The 20,525-nt window shown below is 49.1% G+C and overlaps 1 protein-coding gene across 3 annotated transcripts in view; it reads left to right on the plus strand.

Moving 5' to 3' along the window:
- LOC144770748 (protein BTG3-like) overlaps positions 1 to 19,974 on the plus strand; it is a 75,110-nt gene extending 55,136 nt beyond the window's left edge. For 2 of the 3 annotated variants that reach the window (XM_078655493.1, XM_078655495.1), the window contains exons 2-5: positions 456 to 653; positions 10,162 to 10,299; positions 15,944 to 16,154; positions 17,353 to 19,777. In XM_078655493.1, coding sequence (XP_078511619.1) covers positions 456 to 653; positions 10,162 to 10,299; positions 15,944 to 16,154; positions 17,353 to 17,538 — 733 coding nt within the window. In that variant the 3' untranslated portion in view covers positions 17,539 to 19,777. Of the gene's footprint in view, positions 1 to 455; positions 654 to 10,161; positions 10,300 to 15,943; positions 16,155 to 17,352 lie in introns of all 3 variants that reach the window. The other variant, XM_078655494.1, reaches the window with a different exon arrangement.
- Positions 19,975 to 20,525: the final 551 nt, after the last annotated feature.

The following is a 20,525-nucleotide window of genomic DNA, read 5'->3' on the forward strand; positions in this document are numbered from 1 at the left end:
GCCTCCTCTGTGAGCTGGACAATTATTTAGATTATGGTTGAAGTGCTCGTCTCCTGAGATGTAACACGTCATTCGAAGGGGCGTGTACTGCATGTCTCCTCTTCTAGATGTAATACTCTTCAGAATCGAGTTGAAGTGCTTGTCTCCTCCGTGATGACGTGGCTGTAGTGCTTGTCTCCTTTCTGAACTATTAGGGGCTTATTTACAAGCCCCTTGCGTCACTTTTGCGTCATTTTTAACATGGGAAAAGTGACGTGCGGGTGGCGCAAGGGGCTTGTAAATCTGCCCCTAAGTCTCTAGTGACGGGGCTTGTGGTGCTTGTCTCCCATTATGGTGTCTTGATGCACTGCAAGACGTGTCGCCTGTCCCGCCATGTCTAGTACATGTATTCATACTTAAGGTGGTTGTCGAAGACCCCTGTTCAAAGTTGCTTCTCTGTGTTTTTTCTCCATCAGGGCCTTCCCCCATCCTGCAGCAAGCATGAAAGAGCAGGTAGCCGTGGGTGTGGAGTACATTTCCAAACTGATTAACCGAAACAAGACCCTGGACCAGGACAAAGTGGAGAAGTTCGGGGAGAAACTGACTGCCATCCTATGCGAGAAGTACACAGACCACTGGTACCCGGAGAACCCCCTCAAAGGCCAGGCATACAGGTAGGCAGCCCCTGCTGACAGTGGTACCTAGAGATCCCCCTCAAGGGCCAGGCCTACAGGTAAGCAGCCCTTGCTGACACTGGTAGCTAGAGAACCCCCTCAAGGGCCAGGCCTACAGGTAAGCAGCCCTTGCTGACACTGGTAGCTAGAGAACCCCCTCAAGGGCCAGGCCTACAGGTAAGCAGCCCTTGCTGACACTGGTAGCCAGAGAACCCCCTCAAGGGCCAGGCCTACAGGTAAGCAGCCCTTGCTGACACTGGTAGCTAGAGAACCCCCTCAAGGGCCAGGCCTACAGGTAAGCAGCCCTTGCTGACACTGGTAGCCAGAGAACCCCCTCAAGGGCCAGGCCTACAGGTAAGCAGTCCTTGCTGACACTGGTAGCCAGAGAACCCCCTCAAGGGCCGGGCCTACAGGTAAGCAGTCCTTGCTGACACTGGTAGCCAGAGAACCCCCTCAAGGGCCGGGCCTACAGGTAAGCAGCCCCTGCTGACACTGGTACTCAGAGAACCCCCTCGAAGGCCAGGCCTACAGGTAAGCAGTCCTTGCTGACACTGGTAGCCAGAGAACCCCGAAAAACCAAAGGAAATGATGGACGGAGCGTTGACAATACAAGCACTCACCCCCAGTCAACTGATCTGGGTTTAATCCATCACCGTTCTTTAGCTCACTCCGCCACTCCTGTTCAGACAAGGCCATATGCAAATCAGTCTGAGCCAGAGAACCCCCTCAATGGCCAGGCCTACAGGTAAGCATCCCTTGCAGACACTGGAAGCCAGAGAACCCCCTCAAGGGCCGGGCCTACAGGTAAGCAGCCCTTGCTGACACTGGTAGCCAGAGAACCCCCTCCAGGGCCAGGCCTACAGGTAAGCTGCCCTTGTTGACACTGGTACAGGAGAACCCTCTGCTGACTACTAACCCTCTGCTAACACTGGTACTCGGTAAACCTCCTCAATGTCCGGGCTTACAGGTAAGCAGCCTCTGCTGGCCACTGGAACAGGGGAATCCTCTGCTGACCAGTGGTACCCGGAGAACCCCCTCAAGGGCCAGGCGTATAGATAACAAGCCTCTGCTGACCCTGGTACCCGGAGAACCCCCTCAAGGGCCAGGCGTATAGATAACAAGCCTCTGCTGACACTGGTTCCCAGAGAAACCCCCTCAAAGGCCAGGTCTACAGGTAAGCAGCCCCTGCTGACACTGATACCCAGAGAAACTCCTCAAGGGCCAGGTCTACAGGTAAGCAGCCCCTGCTGACACTGGTACCCGGCTAAGCCCTTCAAGGGCCAGGCATACAGGTCTGCTGCCTCTGCTGACACTGGTACCCAGAGAACCCTCTCAAGGGTCAGGCCTACAGGTAATAAGTCTCTGCTGACACTGGCACCCGGCAAACCCCTGCAAGGGCCTGGCCTACAGGTCTGCAGCCTCTGCTGACACTAGTACATGTATATTTTGATTAGGCCTAGACAACATTTTTAATTACACCGGCGTAGTTTTGGTATTTCACATTACTCTTTGAAGCAAAATGACCGAAAATGATGTGATTATAGCCATAATGAGTAATTTGGCACACAAATCCTACTGCAGGAGAACAGGAACAACAAATGTACCTGGCGGCAGCTGCTGTTTGTCTTCTGGCTCATTTAGTGCTACTTTTTAAGCGCAAAATTCACCCTCCAGTCCATTTTGGACACGAGGATGCATTTAGTGCCAAGAAAATAGCCCTAATTGCTGGGTTACGCTCCTCGTGTAAATATGCATAATCTCGCGTAATTTTGCTGTAATTACAAGTTACGCCCTCTCCCAGTTTTGATTTCGGTGGTAATAAGAGCTATAGAGGGATAGAAAATGAATGCTATGATGATCAGGACACGTAAAGGAAGGGAGCACCTTCTTGTTAGTGTAATATTGTACATTTAAATATAGTCGTTCGTTAGACCCTTGAAATGAGCTGGTTGGTGAATATTTTGAGTCCATCCCATGCGAGGTAGACATGAGACATCACTTTATAGTTTAGAATTGTCAGCAGCGACATTCAAGCCGGAGATGGTCGCCAGGATATAAAACTGAGAGCAGTGGCATCTAACAGCTAGCCATAGGACAGCATTGGTAGCAGAATATACCAGTGACAGCAGTGACACCTAGTGACCAGCCAAGGAATTGTACTATCATGACGATTTTGCCCGTACAGTGTTACTATGCTAGCAGGGGATTTTAGGCCAGTCACATTCCTGGCGTCATCTACTAGTCAGGCATGATTAATCAACAACATAAACAGTTGTACAGAACATAACATCGACAACAGTGACATCTAGTGGTGGTGTCCAGTATTAATTGGTCTGGCACAGCTCGATATCAGTTTAATTGACCTCCAGGGGTCAAGGTGTGGCCGCAGATCTAGATACGTTTACCTACACATCACCCGACAGAGGACACTGTGGAGCACGTCATTAGAAGCTCAACATACATGGCTGCGACATTATGGCTCATTCGCCTGCCAGAGGCTGGATAAGGTTCATAAATCGCTGCTCTGTATTTTAAACTCGGATTCCAGTGTTCCCATCTCAAGGGGTCCACCAGTGTGGCGGGAAGAGGGGCAGGTGTAGAACTGGCACTGTCACATAACCGCGTCGGCTACAGAGGTGGACACACAAGTGTACGGGAGTACCACACAAAGCCGCACGCTGCACTCCTGACGTCACATTCGGACCGGAAGGTCAGCTGACGCAACCGATGAGACTCACAGGAAGTGGCCTGGGGAGAATTAATAGACGGATAATCGTGTGTTGTTCCTGTGCTCAGCTTGAGGCCGTGCGTGCGCCGCGTGACTGTTCAGTCTGGGCTGAGACATGACCAGCCATCAACCCACAACAGTATGACAGTCTCTGGGAGACGGGGAAGGTTGGAAACTTATTATCTACAGGATGCAGGCTCGAACATGGATGCCCCCTCGAGGCCTGAGATATCTCGGGTGTCGCGTCTGAGACGCCCTAAATGAGACACTGGAGTCGGAGCTCTTAGTTGCACATCCACCTTTATTCCCTGCCAGGATGTGACTGGCTTACAGTCTAACTTGAGTTCCTGTTCCTGTTCCTCACTTCCTCTTCCTGCTTGCCTGCTCTGTCCTCAGGCAGAGTCAGGCATGACGACACGACATCTCCCCCTTTTGTACAAAGTCCTGCTGCTTCTTACATTTCTTCAACGAGTCGTCGGGGTCTTCTCACTTGACGCCTGGGGCGAACTTCTCGTTCTGGCGTGTGGCTGCGTCGACTGGGGCCGTTGATGATTCTAGGAGAGTCATGACGATCAGAGTCGTTGCTATCACTTTGACTGGCGGGGTCACTCGAGGTTTGACCCGAGGATGTATCTCGCTTGTTTGAAGGAGTGTATTTCTTGAAATGCGATATATTCCTTGTTATTTGTTTGTGGGCAGCTTTTGCTGTAATCATTGTGCCTTTCCTGTTGTGAACTTGCAATGGAATGTCCAGGTATCGGCTGTCTGCTTTTGTTCTCCGGTCACCTCGTACTATGACCCAGTCTCCTTTCTGGATGTCGACGTCTTTGGCATGTCGACGTTGGTCTGCGTATGTCTTCATTTTCTGTTTCTTTTCCTTGTCAATTTCAACTAGCGTGTTGTGATCAATGGTGATGACCCGTGGTTGGAGCGTCGTGCTTAGTGCGGGTAGCCGTGTTCTGGGCGCTCTTCCCAGCATTAGTGTGGCTGGGCATTGGTTTGTGGTGTTGTGCGGAGTGGTCCGGTAGGCCCTCAGCACTTCGTTCACGGTCTGTTGAATGTCTCTGCGGGTCAGTTCCGCTTGCTGGATCGCCCTTTTTAGCGTCCCCATAAATCGCTCCACCATGCCGTTGGCTTGTGGCCATAGAGGAGTTATTTTCTGGTGTTTGAAGTCGAAGTGTTTCGCGAAATCTGCGAACTCATGGCCGTTGAACGGGGGTCCATTGTCGGACTTGACTCTTGAAGGCACGCCCCAGGCTGCGAAGATGTCATCTAGTATGGGGATGACTGCTGTTGCTCTGGTGGATGGTATCATGTGTGCAAAAGGAAATCTTGAGTACTCATCCATGACGACCATGATGTGTTGTCCTGATTGCAGTGGTCCAAAGAAATCAACTGCGACTTGTTGCCACACTCCGTCCGGGAGCTCAGACATTTGAAGTGGAGCGGGGGGTTCCTCGCGACTAACCAGTTGGCAAGTCATGCATTCTTTTAGAGTTGATTCTACCATCAAGTCGAGAGACGGGAACCAGACTCGTTCTCTCAAGGTCTTCTTTGTGGCGTTTATGCCTCTGTGGCCTTCGTGGGCCAAGTTTATGATCCCTTGGCGTAGTTTGTGTGGTATCACAATTCTCCCCCCTCTTAGGAGAAGTCCATTGTCACTGATGGAGAGTTCATCGTGAATACGTTGGAAGGCTGCGAGGTCACTGAGGTGTGCGGTCGAGTCTTGACGTGTGGATTTGACATGTCGCCAGGAGTTTGCACGGATGTGTGTCATGACTGCTTGAATGAGCGGGTCCGAGGCAGATGCTTCCTGAATAGCTTCTAGGGGAACCGTGGGAGGACACGCTGCATCGATGACAAAGTGGATGTATTCATCCGCTAGTGATTGGACAGGCGTGGCACTGGGCAAAGGATGCCGAGACATGTAATCGGCAGGATTCTCAGCCTTGCCAGGCTTGTGGATAATCGTGTAGATGTAGTCTTGGAGACGCAACCCCCACCGCTCAATACGCGGCGGCATCTTGGCATTGGGGTTGCCAAAGATGGTTATTAGTGCTTGGTGGTCAGTAATGATGGTGAAGTGTTTACCATACACAAACAGGTGGAAGTGTTCACACGCCCATACGACAGCCAAGCTTTCCTTTTCTGGCTGGGAGTAGGCTTTCTCCGTGTCAGTGAGGCTGCGGCTGGCGTATGCGATGATGTGGCGTTGGTCGGAGTGATCACGATATTGAGCCAGGATGGCGCCTAAACCCACTGGACTGGCGTCAACTGTGATCTCTGTTCTTTTGTTGGTGTCAAAGTAGGCGAGGTTGATGGCTGAGCCAACGGCTTGTTTGATCTCCGTGAAGGCTCGATCACATGCTTGTGACCACTCGAAAGGCTGACCTTGACGCGTTAGTTCTCGGAGTGGGTAACTGATGGTGGCGTAGTCACGAATGTAGCGTGCGCAGTAGCTCGCCATTCCGAGGAAGGAGCGGAGGTCACTCACGTCTCGGGGTGTCGGGGTGTCAGCGAGCGCGGCTACCTTGTCAGGGTCAGGTGTCATTCCTTCGCTGGAGAAGGTGTGTCCGTAGAATTTTAGGGTGTTTTTGTGGAACTCGCACTTGGAGGCGTTCAGTGTCAGGTTTGCTTGCAGTAAGGCGTGGCACACCCTGTCCAGTGTGGTGTCGTGTTCAATCTGATCCTTCCCAAATACCAGTAGATCGTCACTGTAATTGAAAGCGTTTGGAATTCCTTGAATTATTCTCAGGATGGTTTCTTGGAAGATTTCGGCGGCTGATGAAATGCCGAAGTTTAGGCGTTTATAGCGGAATAGGCCTTGGTGAGTGGTAAATGTTGTAATGTACCTTGATTGTTCATGAAGTTCTAACTGGTGATACCCTTTGTTAAGGTCAAGTTTGGAAAATATCGTGGCGCCATTGAGTCTTGTGATCATGTCACTTATGTGTGGTCCCGGGTGGCGTTCTCGCTCGATGGCGGTGTTGGGGGCACGCATGTCCACACATAACCTGACCTTGTTGTCTTGGCCTTTCTTCGGGACTACTACAACTGGGGATACCCACGGGGTTGGTCCCGATGTGCGTTCAATAATGTCTGTTTGTAGAAGGTCTTGGAGCTCGTCATCAACAGCTTGTTTTAGGTGAAAAGGCACCTTCCTGTGATGCTGGGCAACCGGAGTCACACTTTCGTCGATGTGTAGCTTCACCTTGAAGTGATTTAGTTTTCCCAGGCCCTAGAAGAGTTTTGGGAATTTTGCCACGATGTCAGGGGCATCTTCAGTCATATATAGCAGTTCCACTAGTTTTAGTCTTTCAGCTGTTGGCAAGCTGAGCAGGCAGTCGGCAACATCAGGCCCCTCTACCACATGGACATATGCTTGAATTTTCCTGTCTTTGAATGTGAGTGTGGTGGGAAATCGGCCTAGGCATGGTAAGGGCTTCCGAGACATCCATGTGAATATGCGGACTGCCGCTGGTTCTAGTTTTGGTCGGGTTTTCATGTTGTAGTATTCCAGCGCACAGATATAGTTGAGTGACGCTCCTGAGTCCAGGACGAATTTGGCTGGATGGTCCCCGATCAGGATGTCTAGCTTGGGATATCGCTTCAAGCGGTCTGGGTCAGCCACCATGCAAATATACTCATCACTGTCTTGCGACACAGTCGTGTGCGACGATGAGTCGCTGGATGAGGATCTGCGCTCTCGACGTTAGCTTGTTGTATGATGGCGGGAGTAGCGTGTGCTTGTGGAACGGCTTCGTTGTTGGTATGAACTTGTTGATTGGTCGCTGGATCTCGAGGAGCTGGAGGATCGTCTCTCTCTTCTCGTTACGGCACGTGCATGGTGTCGGGTACTGGATCGCGGGGCAGGAGACTGGCGTGTTGATTGTCTAGCTTGGCAGGCTATCTCAAAGTGGTTGTCCTTCCCGCATCGATGACATCGTTGGCCTATTGCCGGGCATTGTCCTGAGTGAGGGTATTCTTGGCCACATCGGTAACACGCAGGTGTGGATCTGGTGGACTTGGCGTGTCGTGATTCTCGTCTGGGTGACGTTCTCCGGGAGTTGTGCTGGTGTTTGCTCGCCCTATGTGTGCTGGTCACGGGCCGAGTGGTCTTGCGTGCTTGTACTCGGAGAGCGTGGTCTTTGTGATCAGGCTTGTGAGTTTCTATTCGCTTGGCATGATCTTCAGCTTGGTCATTAATTCTCGTTAGTTCTTCAATTTGTTCCAGGGTGTATGATTTCTTTAGGAGTCGCCTGCGTAGTGATTCAGATCGACAGCCGTCGATGATACGAAGTCGCAGTGCGTCTTCCGTCTTGAAGTTTTCAAAATCGCAGTGTCGCGTCATTCTTTTGATACGCATGATGAAATCGCCCATACATTCTCCCTTTTCTTGGGCGGCTAGGTTAAATACATAGCGTTCATAATCAACGTTGCGCTTGTGTAGGAAGCGTCTATCCAGGGCAGCTTTCACTTCATCATATGTGGCAGTTGCTGCGTCGGGCATTTCTTTAATTATTTGTGCTATCTCTTGGCCTGCTAGATTCCGCAGCGCCACCAGTTTGCGTTTTGAGTCTTGTACGAAGGAGCCCTCCATGTAATCTTCAAAATCCTCGCTCCAAATCTTCCACGCAGGTCCCATTGTGTTACCCGGCGTCACCACCAGCGGTTGAGGTTGTCGCATGAAGGGTGCTCCTACGGACGCTGCTTGATGCATCATGGTTGGGTTGGTTTGCGTTGGTAGACTCCCTCCTGTAGAGGAACTGGGAGGATCGGCATCAGACATGAGTTATTTATGAGGGGTTTCGCTGCTTAGGGCACTCCTTGCTTCAAGTAGTGGTGAGGGTCCGTGTTCCCGCCCTTTTTTAGAATGTGAAGTGGTTGTGCCTGACTTCAAGATGGCCGCCGTGGTAGAGACGTGGGATGTGCAAGACCAGCGCCTGACTTAAAAATGGCCGCCCGGCGGGACACTGTCTTCTCCTTTTCTCTCTACACGCTCATGCAGCAGTCACGCACGTGCTTTATTCAGCTTGCTTTCGCGTTTGCGTTTCAGCAGGACTCACCCTCACATCTGTTTTCTGCCTTCGCGGGTGAGCGGGATCGTCGCGGCCACCGCAGTGTTACTCGCGCTGGATCTGCGCGTTCACAGCGGCGCTGCTCAGCGGGGCTTCTCCTCGTTCAGCGCTGCGCGAGCGCTTCGCTCGCTTTGTATTTGAAGGGTAGAGGCCAGGTTGGAGCTCATGACAGTCACTGGTGCCGGGTCTACTTTCACCGGTTTCGCACCTTTTCTCTGTCGTTTCTCTTCTTCTTAGGCGGCCACCAGGAGGACTGCAGACTCGTCGTCGTGCTGCGCGATCTTGTTCGTGGGGTAGACACATCCCACCCTCGTCGCCATTGTCGCGTCTGAGACGCCCTAAATGAGACACTGGAGTCGGAGCTCTTAGTTGCACATCCACCTTTATTCCCTGCCAGGATGTGACTGGCTTACAGTCTAACTTGAGTTCCTGTTCCTGTTCCTCACTTCCTCTTCCTGCTTGCCTGCTCTGTCCTCAGGCAGAGTCAGGCATGACGACACGACATCGGGGTCAGCAGATGCAAGGCCCACACTGAGCTCACCCCATTGGTTGCTGGTCTTCTTTCTTTTTTAGAGTTTTATGTAGCGCGAACTAGACCCGAGACATCGGGTATTAGAGCGCTTTACATGAGCACCTGTTTCGTTACAGATTAACACATTTATATTTGTTAGGCACGGGGAGATTAAGTGATTTGCCGTTTTGGCCAGAATCACAGGATGTTGAGCATTGTTGCTGAGACTTGAACCCGGTTCCGCAGGTCCAAGGTCAACCACTCTAACTATAAGGCTACATCCTCTCCCGGTCTTCATCTCCTGGTCTTCATTCCAGGTGACCCAATGCCGAATAAGTGTAACGAATTCTGGCATGTGCTTTCTGCTCTCTAAATAGATTATTACTACGTGTTGCACAAGTGTTTAAGAACTGAGCAGTTTGGCTGCTGTCAGCTTGGGCCTGTTGTCTGATAGGAGTTAGCGATCTCAAACGACTGCATGGCACTTCTGGCATCAACCGAGACTACCGACGGCAGCCTCAGCAGAGAGGCCAGTGTGTGGATGTGCACGGACTGAGTCCTCAGGGGACGGCGGGTTATCTTTCTGGGGAGTGCAGTGCTCTCCGAACCAGCACTAGGGTGATACATGCATGCACTGCGGAGTGCTTGCTTTTCCAGTGGAACTATGTGAAGTCACTGCCTTGTTTGTTGGAAGGCCCATGGCTTGGTTCAGACTAGAGCAGGGTATCCCTTCTGTATCTTGGTCTCCAAAGTTTATCACAAACTAGTTGCTTTTCCACATCCTGTTGTGAAACGAGTTTACCATCTCACCGGGCAGTGGGGAGGCGCTGGACTGAGTATAAGAGGCGCTAATCTAGTTTTAGCCTCTCAGGAGAAGGACCGGTACATTCTGGTGGGAAGCTAGAGGAACACCATCGCCGGCCCATGTTAACCTCAGTCATTGCCTACACGCGTTCTGAGTACACACACTCCTGGCACCCCCCTAGCCTCTTGGAAACAGTTATCTGAAGGTCAAGAGTGCATGGGCAACTCGGCCTTGCATCCTTCAGAGGTTGGTACATTGAGTTTCATTCCATTGGTTAACAGTAACACCTGGTATTTAAAGCACTTAGAAATGGCAGAAGTGTGGTATGAAGCGCTATATAAAAATGGCTGGTATTCTTCTCTAAGGTTTAACCCTCTCTTCTGCAGGTGCATCCGCATCAACCGGAAGCAGCAGGTGGACGAATCGCTGCTGCGGGCCTGCGACGCCAGTGGCCTGGCCTACTCCGAGCTCCCCTTGCCCAACGAGATGTCCCTCTGGATCGACCCCAGTGAAGTCAGCTGCCGGTGAGTCACAGGCGCCAGGGCTTGCCAAGGGCATGTATGTGGCAGCGCCAACACCACATCTGAAGCATTATATTTACTCCTGGCTGTTGACAGAATGCAATCCACGGGACACCTGCAGCAGGTGCCAACAGGGCGTGTCCCATTCGCGAACCATTTACATGAACTGGCAGAATTTATGTATTTCACACGTCACCCTTTGTAAATACAGCTAATCAAAAAGTGGGAACACAAACAGTATTTTCGGGTCTCTGTAAGTTTTTGGCTTCTTGCTAGGCACAAGATGTATTATTGTTTGCACTGGTGTTCTCGTGACATTAAGCAATGCTAAACGTTGCAAACTACAGCATAGAATAACCTACGTTGGATTTTTCTGTTGAAGTTGACGTACGCACAGTGCTAAATTCATGGAGAGCGGTACTAGTGAGCCAGGAACTCGTAGGGGTAGATTTACAAACATTCTGCGCTTGGTTAGCATCAGAAAAGTGACGCTAACCAGCACAAAATGTTTTTTTTTTCCTATTTTACTTTCCAGTGCATAGCTTGTTCTGTGCTGGAAAGTACCCTGTAAGTAATACAACCAGTGTGAAGCACGGATTTGTGTTACTTGGCGCTAGGGGGGGGGGGGGGGGGGAGAGAGGTTACATGGGTGGTACATGGCCGTTCCCATGCAACCAGCCATGCCTTTTGACGCAAAACCATATCTACAAACAATAGTAGACAGGGTTTTGCTCCAAATGTTAATGCCATTTGAAAGAAGGCGTTATATGCTGACATGGTTTTTTTTCTCCTTTCTTTTCTGACTTTGCATGTGTTCTGCTCTGTGCAGCACTCGTAGAAAGTAGGAAACGTTTTCAAGTGTGTCTAAGCATACTAATTTGTACTGGAAGGGTACCCTTCCAGTACAAAACCTGTGGTAGACTCAGGCACACACTCTTGCACAATAGTGCTAAGGTGTGTGCCTGGTGCACGGTACCTAAAATCTGCACGCGGGAGAAGGGAGGAGAGAGCCATATCTCTGTAGATATGACACTCCAGCTCCCTCCTTGTCACGCAGCGCAGCATTTTTGGCTGCTGCGCTGTGTTGCATGACGTTTTTGAAAATCTGGGCCCTAGGAACCAGATCTGCTATCCACACAGCACATTTAAACCTAAAGTTTCACAAAGTAGCGCGTGCTACCGTTGCAAGATATACTAATCTAAACATATGCATCAACGGGTAAAAGGAAATCACATGGTATTTGCACATGTAAGTTGGCAAAATGATCCATTATGTGATTTACCCTTAGGCAGTCTGTGTGAAGAGAACTGCAGCTGTGGGTGTGCTTTGGGTACAAAACTCACTTAAGACACCCTCGCACTTCGCGCCACAAGAGTAAATCGTTTTTACCATCATTCAAGCAGTGGTATTTGGGTTTGCATGGCCAATGACCTCATCAATGCAGCACAAATATCACCCTTTTATTGCAGTTTAACCCAGTAGATTTTCACGCTGCATTTCATTGCAGCCTCCTTAGTAAATCTGCCCGAAGTCTTTCATCACATATCGCCCTGAAGGTGCCCAGACCCCCAGCTGCTATTCTAAATCACTATATGTTCTTTCAGATAGTTTAACGTCATGACCCGTCTGGCTGGATGACAATAAAAGGCGCACCGTCCCCGGCTGGGACTGTGCATTCAGGTACAAAAATGATGCACTGTCACCTGTTAAGGCATGAACCAGCCTGTGCTGGGGACTGTGCTCAGCAAAGGATGGTGATACTTTTAAACCTCTGATCCATCTTCCACTGCCGGTGGCAGGAAAGCCTGGGTTTAGAAAGGGGTCAGGGACCATAAGTCCTCCAGAAGGGTGCAGTGTGGGAAAATTCACCCTTAGGGGGAGCGAGTAGCTGCTTCACTCTCTCGATAGTGTACAGTAAGTGCGTCTCCTGAGAGCTTTGTCCTGCGCCGGTGTCAGTAATGCGCTCTGAGGATGAAGGCAGACATGTTCTTCATCTTGCATGAAGGCAGTGTACTCTTCAGCTGTGCATGAAGGAAGGTAGGCTCTTCCTCTGTGCATGAGCGAAGGTAGACTCTCCCTCTGAGCATGAACTAAGGAATACTCTTCCTCTGTGCATGAACGAATGTAGACTTCATCTGTGCATGAACAAAGGAAAACTCTTCATCTCCCCATGAACAAAGACGACTCTTCCTCTGTGCATGAACGAAGGAAGACTCTTCATCTGCCCATGAACGAAGGTTGACTCTTCATCTGCCCATGAACGAAGGTAGACTATTCCTCTGTGCATGAACAAAGGAAGACTCATCCTCTGTGCATGAACGAAGGTAGACTCTTCATCTGCCCATGAACGAAGGTTGACTCTTCCTCTGTGCATGAATGAAGGAAGACTCTTCATATGTGCATGAATGAAGGGAGACTCTACATCTGTGCATGAATGAAGGAAGACTCTTCATATGTGCATGAATGAAGGGAGACTCTACATCTGTGCATGAATGAAGGGAGACTCTTCATATGTGCACGAACTAAGGCATACTCTTCATCTGCCCATGAAAGAAGGTTGAGTCTTCCTCTGTGCAAGAATGAAGGAAGACTCTTCAACTGCCCATGAACGAAGGTAGACTCTTTTTCTGCCCATGAACGAAGGTAGACTCTTCATTTGTCAATACAAAAAGATATGCAGTTGATAAAAAGGGAGGAAGGAGGGGACAACAGGACTGCGTGGTCCTCAGTCCAGATTTATAGAAGGAATAAGGGATTTTCCCTATTGGAATAAGGCCCTCACACACCCGGTCGGGTGTCATGCTTCATCATAGGGCTTGCTCCTCGTCAGGTCGGCGCTGCAATACCTGACGGGCTCCCTATGAGGGGCTCTTTGCTGGAGATCTTTTATTCCACACTGCCGTTGGGTGCTGTGTGGGTATAGGGCCTTGGTGTGTAGATAGATGTGGTGCAAGTGAGTAATCTAAGTGGTGGAGTAAAATGGGATATCGAAGTACTCCAGAGAAATATTTTAATCAGTGAGATCTCCAATCCAATTAAAATAGGAGTGGCGCACTGCTGAAGTAATGTTCAGGGATGGCACAAAGTCAAGTGGTCAACATGTTTCTTGCCTGAATAGTCTTAAGATATAGTGGCAATTAGACAGGATCAAAATATTGAAAAGCTATATATACAGTGGTTGGTTGTCTGGTGATGTGACCCTGAATAACCAAACCCAAAACCTATAGTGTGGTACCTGAAGTTGGATGACAGAACCCTTTGGGGTTGGCAGCAATCAACAACAGCTCTCAGCAGGGAGGACACAGGGAAGTAACTAGTGTTGCTTGCTTCGCGGCAAGTGCACCATCAGACCTACCTACTCTCTGCTGGAATCGACTCTTTAGTTGCCCATGAGCGAAGTTAGACTCTTCATCTGTACATGACCGAAGGTAGAATCTTCCTCTGTGTATTCACAAAGGTAGATTTAATCTGCCTGTGATCGAAGGTAGACTCTTTCTCTGTAAGAAGGAAGACTCTTCCTCTGTGCATGAACAAAAGAAGACTCTTCCTCTGTGCATGAACAAAAGAAGACTCTTCCTCTGTGCATGAACAAAAGAAGACTCATCCTCTGTGCATGAATAAAGGTAGACTCTTCCTCTGTGCATGAACAAAAGAAGACTCTTCCTCTGTGCATGAACAAAAGAAGACTCATCCTCTGTGCATGAATAAAGGCAGACTCTTCCTCTGTGCATGGACGAAGGTTGACTCTTCCTCTGTGCATGAACGAACGAAGACTCATCCTCTGTGCATGAACAAAAGAAGACTCTTCCTCTGTGCATGAACGAAGGTTGACTCTTCCTCTGTGCATGAACGAAGGAAGACTCATCCTCTGTGCATGAACAAAAGAAGACTCTTCCTCTGTGCATGAACAAAAGAAGACTCTTCCTCTGTGCATGAACAAAAGAAGACTCATCCTCTGTGCATGAATAAATGTAGACTCTTCCTCTGTGCATGAACGAAGGTTGACTCTTCCTCTGTGCATGAACGAACGAAGACTCATCTTCTGTGCATGAACAAAAGAAGACTCTTCCTCTGTGCATGAACGAAGGTTGACTCTTCCTCTGTGCATGAACGATGGAAGACTCATGCTCTGTGCATGAACAAAAGAAGACTCTTCCTCTGTGCATGAACGAAGGTTGACTCTTCCTCTGTGCATGAACGAAGGAAGACTCATCCTCTGTGCATGAACGAAGGAAGACTCATCCTCTGTGCAGGAATAAAGGTTGACTCTTCCTCCGTTCATGCACAAAGGAAGACTCATCCTCTGTGCATGAATGAAGGAAGACTCTTCCTCTGTGCATGAAAGAAGGTTGGCTCTTCCTCTGTGCATGAACGAAGGAAGACTCATCCTCTGTGCAGGAATAAAGGTTGACTCTTCCTCTGTGCATGAACAAAGGAAGACTCATCCTCTGTGCATGAACGAAGGAAGACTCATCCTCTGTGCATGAAAGAAGGTTGACTCTTCCTCTGTGCATGAACGAAGGAAGACTCATCCTCTGTGCATGAACGAAGGAAGACTCATCCTCTGTGCAGGAATAAAGGTTGACTCTTCCTCCGTTCATGCACAAAGGAAGACTCATCCTCTGTGCATGAATGAAGGAAGACTCTACCTCTGTGCATGAAAGAAGGTTGGCTCTTCCTCTGTGCATGAACGAAGGAAGACTCATCCTCTGTGCAGGAATAAAGGTTGACTCTTCCTCTGTGCATGAACGAAGGAAGACTCATCCTCTGTGCATGAACGAAGGAAGACTCATCCTCTGTGCATGAAAAAAGGTTGGCTCTTCCTCTGTGCATGAACAAAGGAAGACTCATCCTCTGTGCATGAACAAAGGTAGACTCATCCTCTGTGCATGAAAGAAGGTGGACTCTTTCTCTGTGCATGAATGAAGGAAGACTCATCCTCTGTGCATGAAAGAAGGTTGACTCTTCATCTGCCCATGAACAAAGGTAGACTTTTCCTCTGTGCATGAACGAAGGTAGACTCATCTGTGCATGAACAAAGGTAGACTCTTCCTCTGTGCATGAAAGAAGGTTGACTCTTCCTCTGTGCATGAACGAAGGAAGACTCATCCTCTGTGCATGAACGAAGGAAGACTCATCCTCTGTGCATGAAAGAAGGTTGGCTCTTCCTCTGTGCATGAACAAAGGAAGACTCATCCTCTGTGCATGAACAAAGGTAGACTCATCCTCTGTGCATGAAAGAAGGTGGACTCTTTCTCTGTGCATGAATGAAGGAAGACTCATCCTCTGTGCATGAAAGAAGGTTGACTCTTCATCTGCCCATGAACAAAGGTAGACTTTTCCTCTGTGCATGAACGAAGGTAGACTCATCTGTGCATGAACAAAGGTAGACTCTTCCTCTGTGCATGAAAGAAGGTTGACTCTTCCTCTGTGAATGAACGAAGGTAGCGCCTTCATCTGTGCATGCACAAAGGTTGACTCTTCCTCTGTGCATGAATGAATGTTGACTCTTCATAAATTGTGCATGAACTAAGGTGGACTCCTCATCTGTGCATGGACGTTCTCATCTCAGAAAGCGTAGGTTCTGGGCAGTATGTGATCCTCGTCAGCCCAGGCTGTGCACCTAATCTCTCTCTTCTCTCCCAGGCTTGGCGAGAATAGCAGCCACTTCACAGTCACTCCTGATGAGGGCAGCAAGGAGCATGGCAAGAAGAGCCCCTCAGAGCTGGAGACTTCCGACTACCACTCGGATGGCTCTGATTCCCCGTGCGAGAGCTCCTCTGAAGATGAAAGCATCCGTAAGCCGAAGGAGGAGGTGTGCACTCCCAAGGTGCCCGTCATCAACACAGTGAAGCAGGTAGGACACTTCACCTAGAGATGTTCTACATGGAGGCTACAAAGGCAGTGCCCAAGGACTCTTTGACAGACTCAGTGGGTGGAGTTTAGAGCAAGCTGTAAGAGGTGTTAGCAATGGCCAGGAAGAAGCCGAGCAGCCTGTTGACATCACTAGCCAAGCAGCTTTCTGCTTGTGAGCCATGGAGCTCTGAACTGAGAGAGAGATAGAGAGAGAGACAGAAATTGTAAAGTGTAGGGGGTGATGCAGGACTGAGGTGCCTCTGAAGAACTGTCATTGGCTCCCAATAAGAGAGGTGTGTGTGTGTGTGTGGGTGGGTCCCATTGTAGGGGGCCATGCAGGACTGAGGTTCCTCTGAAGAACTGTCTTTGGCTCCCTGTAAGAGAGGTGTGTGTGGGTCCCATTGTAGGGGATGCTGCAGGACTGAGGTGCATCAGAAGGGTTGTCTTTGGCCCCTAGTACAGAGAAATCAGGGGAAGGGAGGGAGGGAGGTCTTAAGGGCCAGAGTGAGGTGCAATTGCACAGACAGGTGCAGTTCTCAGTACAGGGAGATCAGGGGGTGGGATGGCTTGGGAGCCACACGTCACGCGAGGTGCATGGCGGAGATGTGTGTGGGGCCCAGTACTGTAATGGCAATTAATGAGCATTTGCAAGTCCTGAGTGATGAGCATTGTCAGAGCTGCCTCCACGCCTAGTGCTTGGAATAAATGTGGGGGTCGCAGCACACTAATGAGGTGCATTGACTAGAGGTCCCGACCGTAGGTCACGAACGGGGGGGTATTTAGAGGGGATCAGAATCCATACCCACGCTGATCGTTCCTTATTCTTTCCTCTTGTTTTTATTATTCTCTTATATTCCTAATTTCTTGCTGTCTCCTCTCATCGCTGTTATGTTCAATATACCCTTCCTTTCTTCCTCTCCTCTCATACTCCTCATTCTGTGTTCCCTCCTTTCACTTACCTACTTATTTCCCATTCCTCCCTCTCATTCACTTCGGTATGTTCTCTTTTTATATATCTAGTATTTTATTCCCTCCTGACTTCTCTACGCCCTCCCTATCCTTCCATCCCCAGTCCATCCTCTCTTTTTAGTGATTTGCTCTACCTTATTTGTGTCTCCTCTCTGGACTGATATCCAATGCCCCTCTGACCATGTCCATTATTTTTCCTTCTCTTACATCACTCTTTTCTCTCCTCTTAGGGCACTCAGTACTTCTACCACCCTGCTCCGGCCGCGCCGTTCTTCATCCCGTATGGAAGCCGCAGTCTCAGCTTCATCCCCACCTACCAACCCATGACCCTGTATTACATTTACCCCAAGGTTCAGAAGGTCTTTCCACTGCCCTCGCGGACTGTCCGCCAGAAGCGTAAGGTGGCCAAGTCCTAAGGAACATGACCTGAATGCATGGACTGCATGACTGCCACTCAGATCAATGGACGGTGGTGGGGCAAACGCATCTCAGGGAAGGCCCACAGCCACGAAGACCCGTTGCCCCCGCCCTACTTGCAACTTCTTACGCCATATATCGAGGGTCTCAGACTTCCACTTCTGCGACCATGGCGGATATCAACTTTCTTTTTCTTAAAAAAGGCTGGGCAGGCCTTTGACTTTTTGGAAGCTTTAGCAGGTGTTAAACATGGTGCATGAAATAAGGTGAGTTTGGGGTTTGTTTTGTGTCCAACCAGCCTGGACTAGCGAATTTGTAGCCTCCTTTTCGAACACAAATCGCAATGCATTCCTGAACTGTAGTGTTGCTTCTCTACCTCACAGGGAGTGCTGGCCAAACCTGTTCTACCATCTGACTTACTTTGCAGCAAGAATGTCACTCATTTCAGTTACTGACCAGAGGACGAAGCGAGTCTTCATCAGCTGTGGACCCAGCCCGCCACCTCCACACACCACAGCATCTCATTGTCAAGAACATCATTGGTTTAGAAGCACTGGAGTTACGCTGATGTCATCACTGTGTGACGCACGTTTCCTGGAATCGAGAAGGCACGCTTAGCAGCATTTGAATGTCAAAAGTGAACATCTGGGACAGAAGAGGGGCTCGTTCCTGCTCTGTATTCAATGACCCGGATGGGGTTTTAATTAGAGATAAGAAACAAGATGCAAATTACACCGAGAGCAGAAGCAACAAGGCGGTCTAGATGCCTTCTGGGGGTGAGATGGTCAAACGGGTGGGATTTTGGGAAATCACGTTGAGGTACGTGGCAGCTTTTTTCTGTTTTCTTCAGACTCCACATCCATTGCCCCGGCAGTGGGGAGATATGCATTCAAACTGGTGGGGCAGCGCTGCAAACGGCATCATTTGGAAATCTCATGGAATGCAGCCTGCCAGCGAGTTCAGACTTACTTTGCAGGGAGTTTTTAGTGAATTGTGCTTTTTCGCTAGAATTGGGGTCTCAAGCATTGATTTCATGTTTAATTACAGTACGCTTTTTGTTCAAAATCATCTACTTCACGGAAAACCCTGATTCAGAGGGACTATAAGAGAGCGACTTTGGTCAATCATCTGTTGGCGTAACTTCTTTAAAAGATTGCAAAACATCAAAGAACCAACGAAAACATAACAGGAAGAGGGGAGAAAATGACTAAAATATCTTTCTGTGACTATGAAAGTGGACATATGTGAATCACTGCAGGTGGCTCCAAGGCACAGTGAAGCGCTTTATAGAAGATATTTTATTGTAATGGGAACATCTTAAAAATTGTGTGCTTAACAAAACCTAGATCTGATGGTGGGGCCAGAAGGGAGTGGGAGAGGTGGGTGGCTTTGAGGTGGTGGTGAAGAAGAAGCCAGGGTTTTAGCCAAAGAGCACCTGTTTTCAGCTGCCTTTTTAGTACAATCAGTTATGTTCAAGGCTGTTTACCAATGCAGTAGACAATACTACAAATTCCAGAATGCACTGCACTGACAACTAAACACGTCAATCATCCTATGCCTCGTGACGGTCTAGATCCCTTGAGTAGATTTAAATCTGAGCTCATTCCACTGCCTGTGTATCTCATCCATGCACACGCTACATTCCGCATGCATGCGCACTTCCCTGGACGCGCAAGCATACCTGACTGTTGAATTCCATGCTTGATTTTCACTCTTCATGGTGTGAATTTGTGTAGAGTGCTGCAGCTACTGATGTGCTTGGGTACTGATTGTCGCTTTTTACCAAATGAGCTTACATAGATACTTTATTATTTAATTTAAAATTCTTGTTTACTAACTGCCCTGTTTGGGGCCAGCAATGGAAACTCAATGATTTCCTGTTCACACACAGGTCTCTTTGTAGAACGAAATTATCCCTTTGCTCCTTGCAATCTTTATTTGTCATGTTGAAGGATAAGAAACAGGGAATATAATGAAAAACCACGTGCTTGGCCCATATCATTGTGGCAGCCATCTTAGAAAGACAGGGTAATTCTGTTTAGTGGGAGAGCCATTTTAGAAACCACGATGAAAATGCACAGACTGCTGGAAAATGTGATAAAAACAAAAGATAATTTAAATTACGGAGCATAGGGCTAGATGTAGGTAATTCTATTTTACCACTTCTTAAATACCGAATTTTACCGATTCGGTATTTAAGAAGTGGTAAAATAGAGGGGGGGGGGGGTGTAGGTATTTCTGAATCGGTAAATACCGAATCGTTAAGATTCGGTATTTACCGATTCGGCAATGCCCATTGATTCCTATGGGCTTTGAAGCCCATAGGAATCAATGGGCAATACCGAATCGGTATTTACCGATTCGGTAAATACCGATTCCAGCAAGGGTGCAGGGGGTGTCACTTTGACACCCTCTAGCACCCCAAATGCAGGCATGTAATAATCCACATTTGTAAAGCGCACAATCACCCGTAAGGGTCTCTAGGCGCTGGGGGCCATCGGGAAGATTAAGCGAGCTATTGCCCAGAGTCACATGGTGCTGGGCTAACCTGCCGCCGGAGCCGGGGATCGAACCCTGATCCCCAGATTCCAGCGTCAGTCTCCCTGGCCGCGGCGCCACACCTCTCCCCCACCCCACCTCTCTCTCACACCACATGGGCATGTGCGCCATGTGGCACACAGACATGCCCTAAGGACAAAAAAAAAAATGAAACTAATCCTCAAGGCAAATATTGTAAAAAGCCCACAATCTTTCTGCAAGGTCTTCTGAGAGAAAATCATCTAATGCTCCAAAGCCCCTAAAAGTCCTTGGGGCTGGATTTATCACGCTTTCCTGCAATGCAGCGCAGCAAGACAACCTTGCTGCTTTGCAATGCGAGAAAGGTAGAGGACAGGAATGCGCCATATTTAACGTTAAATGGTGCATTCCTGTTCTCATGGTGCAGAGTGTGCTGCTTGTGCCTGCGTTAGGGCATGTTTGTTTTTGT

This window comes from Lissotriton helveticus, chromosome 7, assembly GCF_964261635.1.
Source record: "Lissotriton helveticus chromosome 7, aLisHel1.1, whole genome shotgun sequence".
NCBI classification, from domain to species: Eukaryota; Metazoa; Chordata; class Amphibia; order Caudata; family Salamandridae; genus Lissotriton; species Lissotriton helveticus.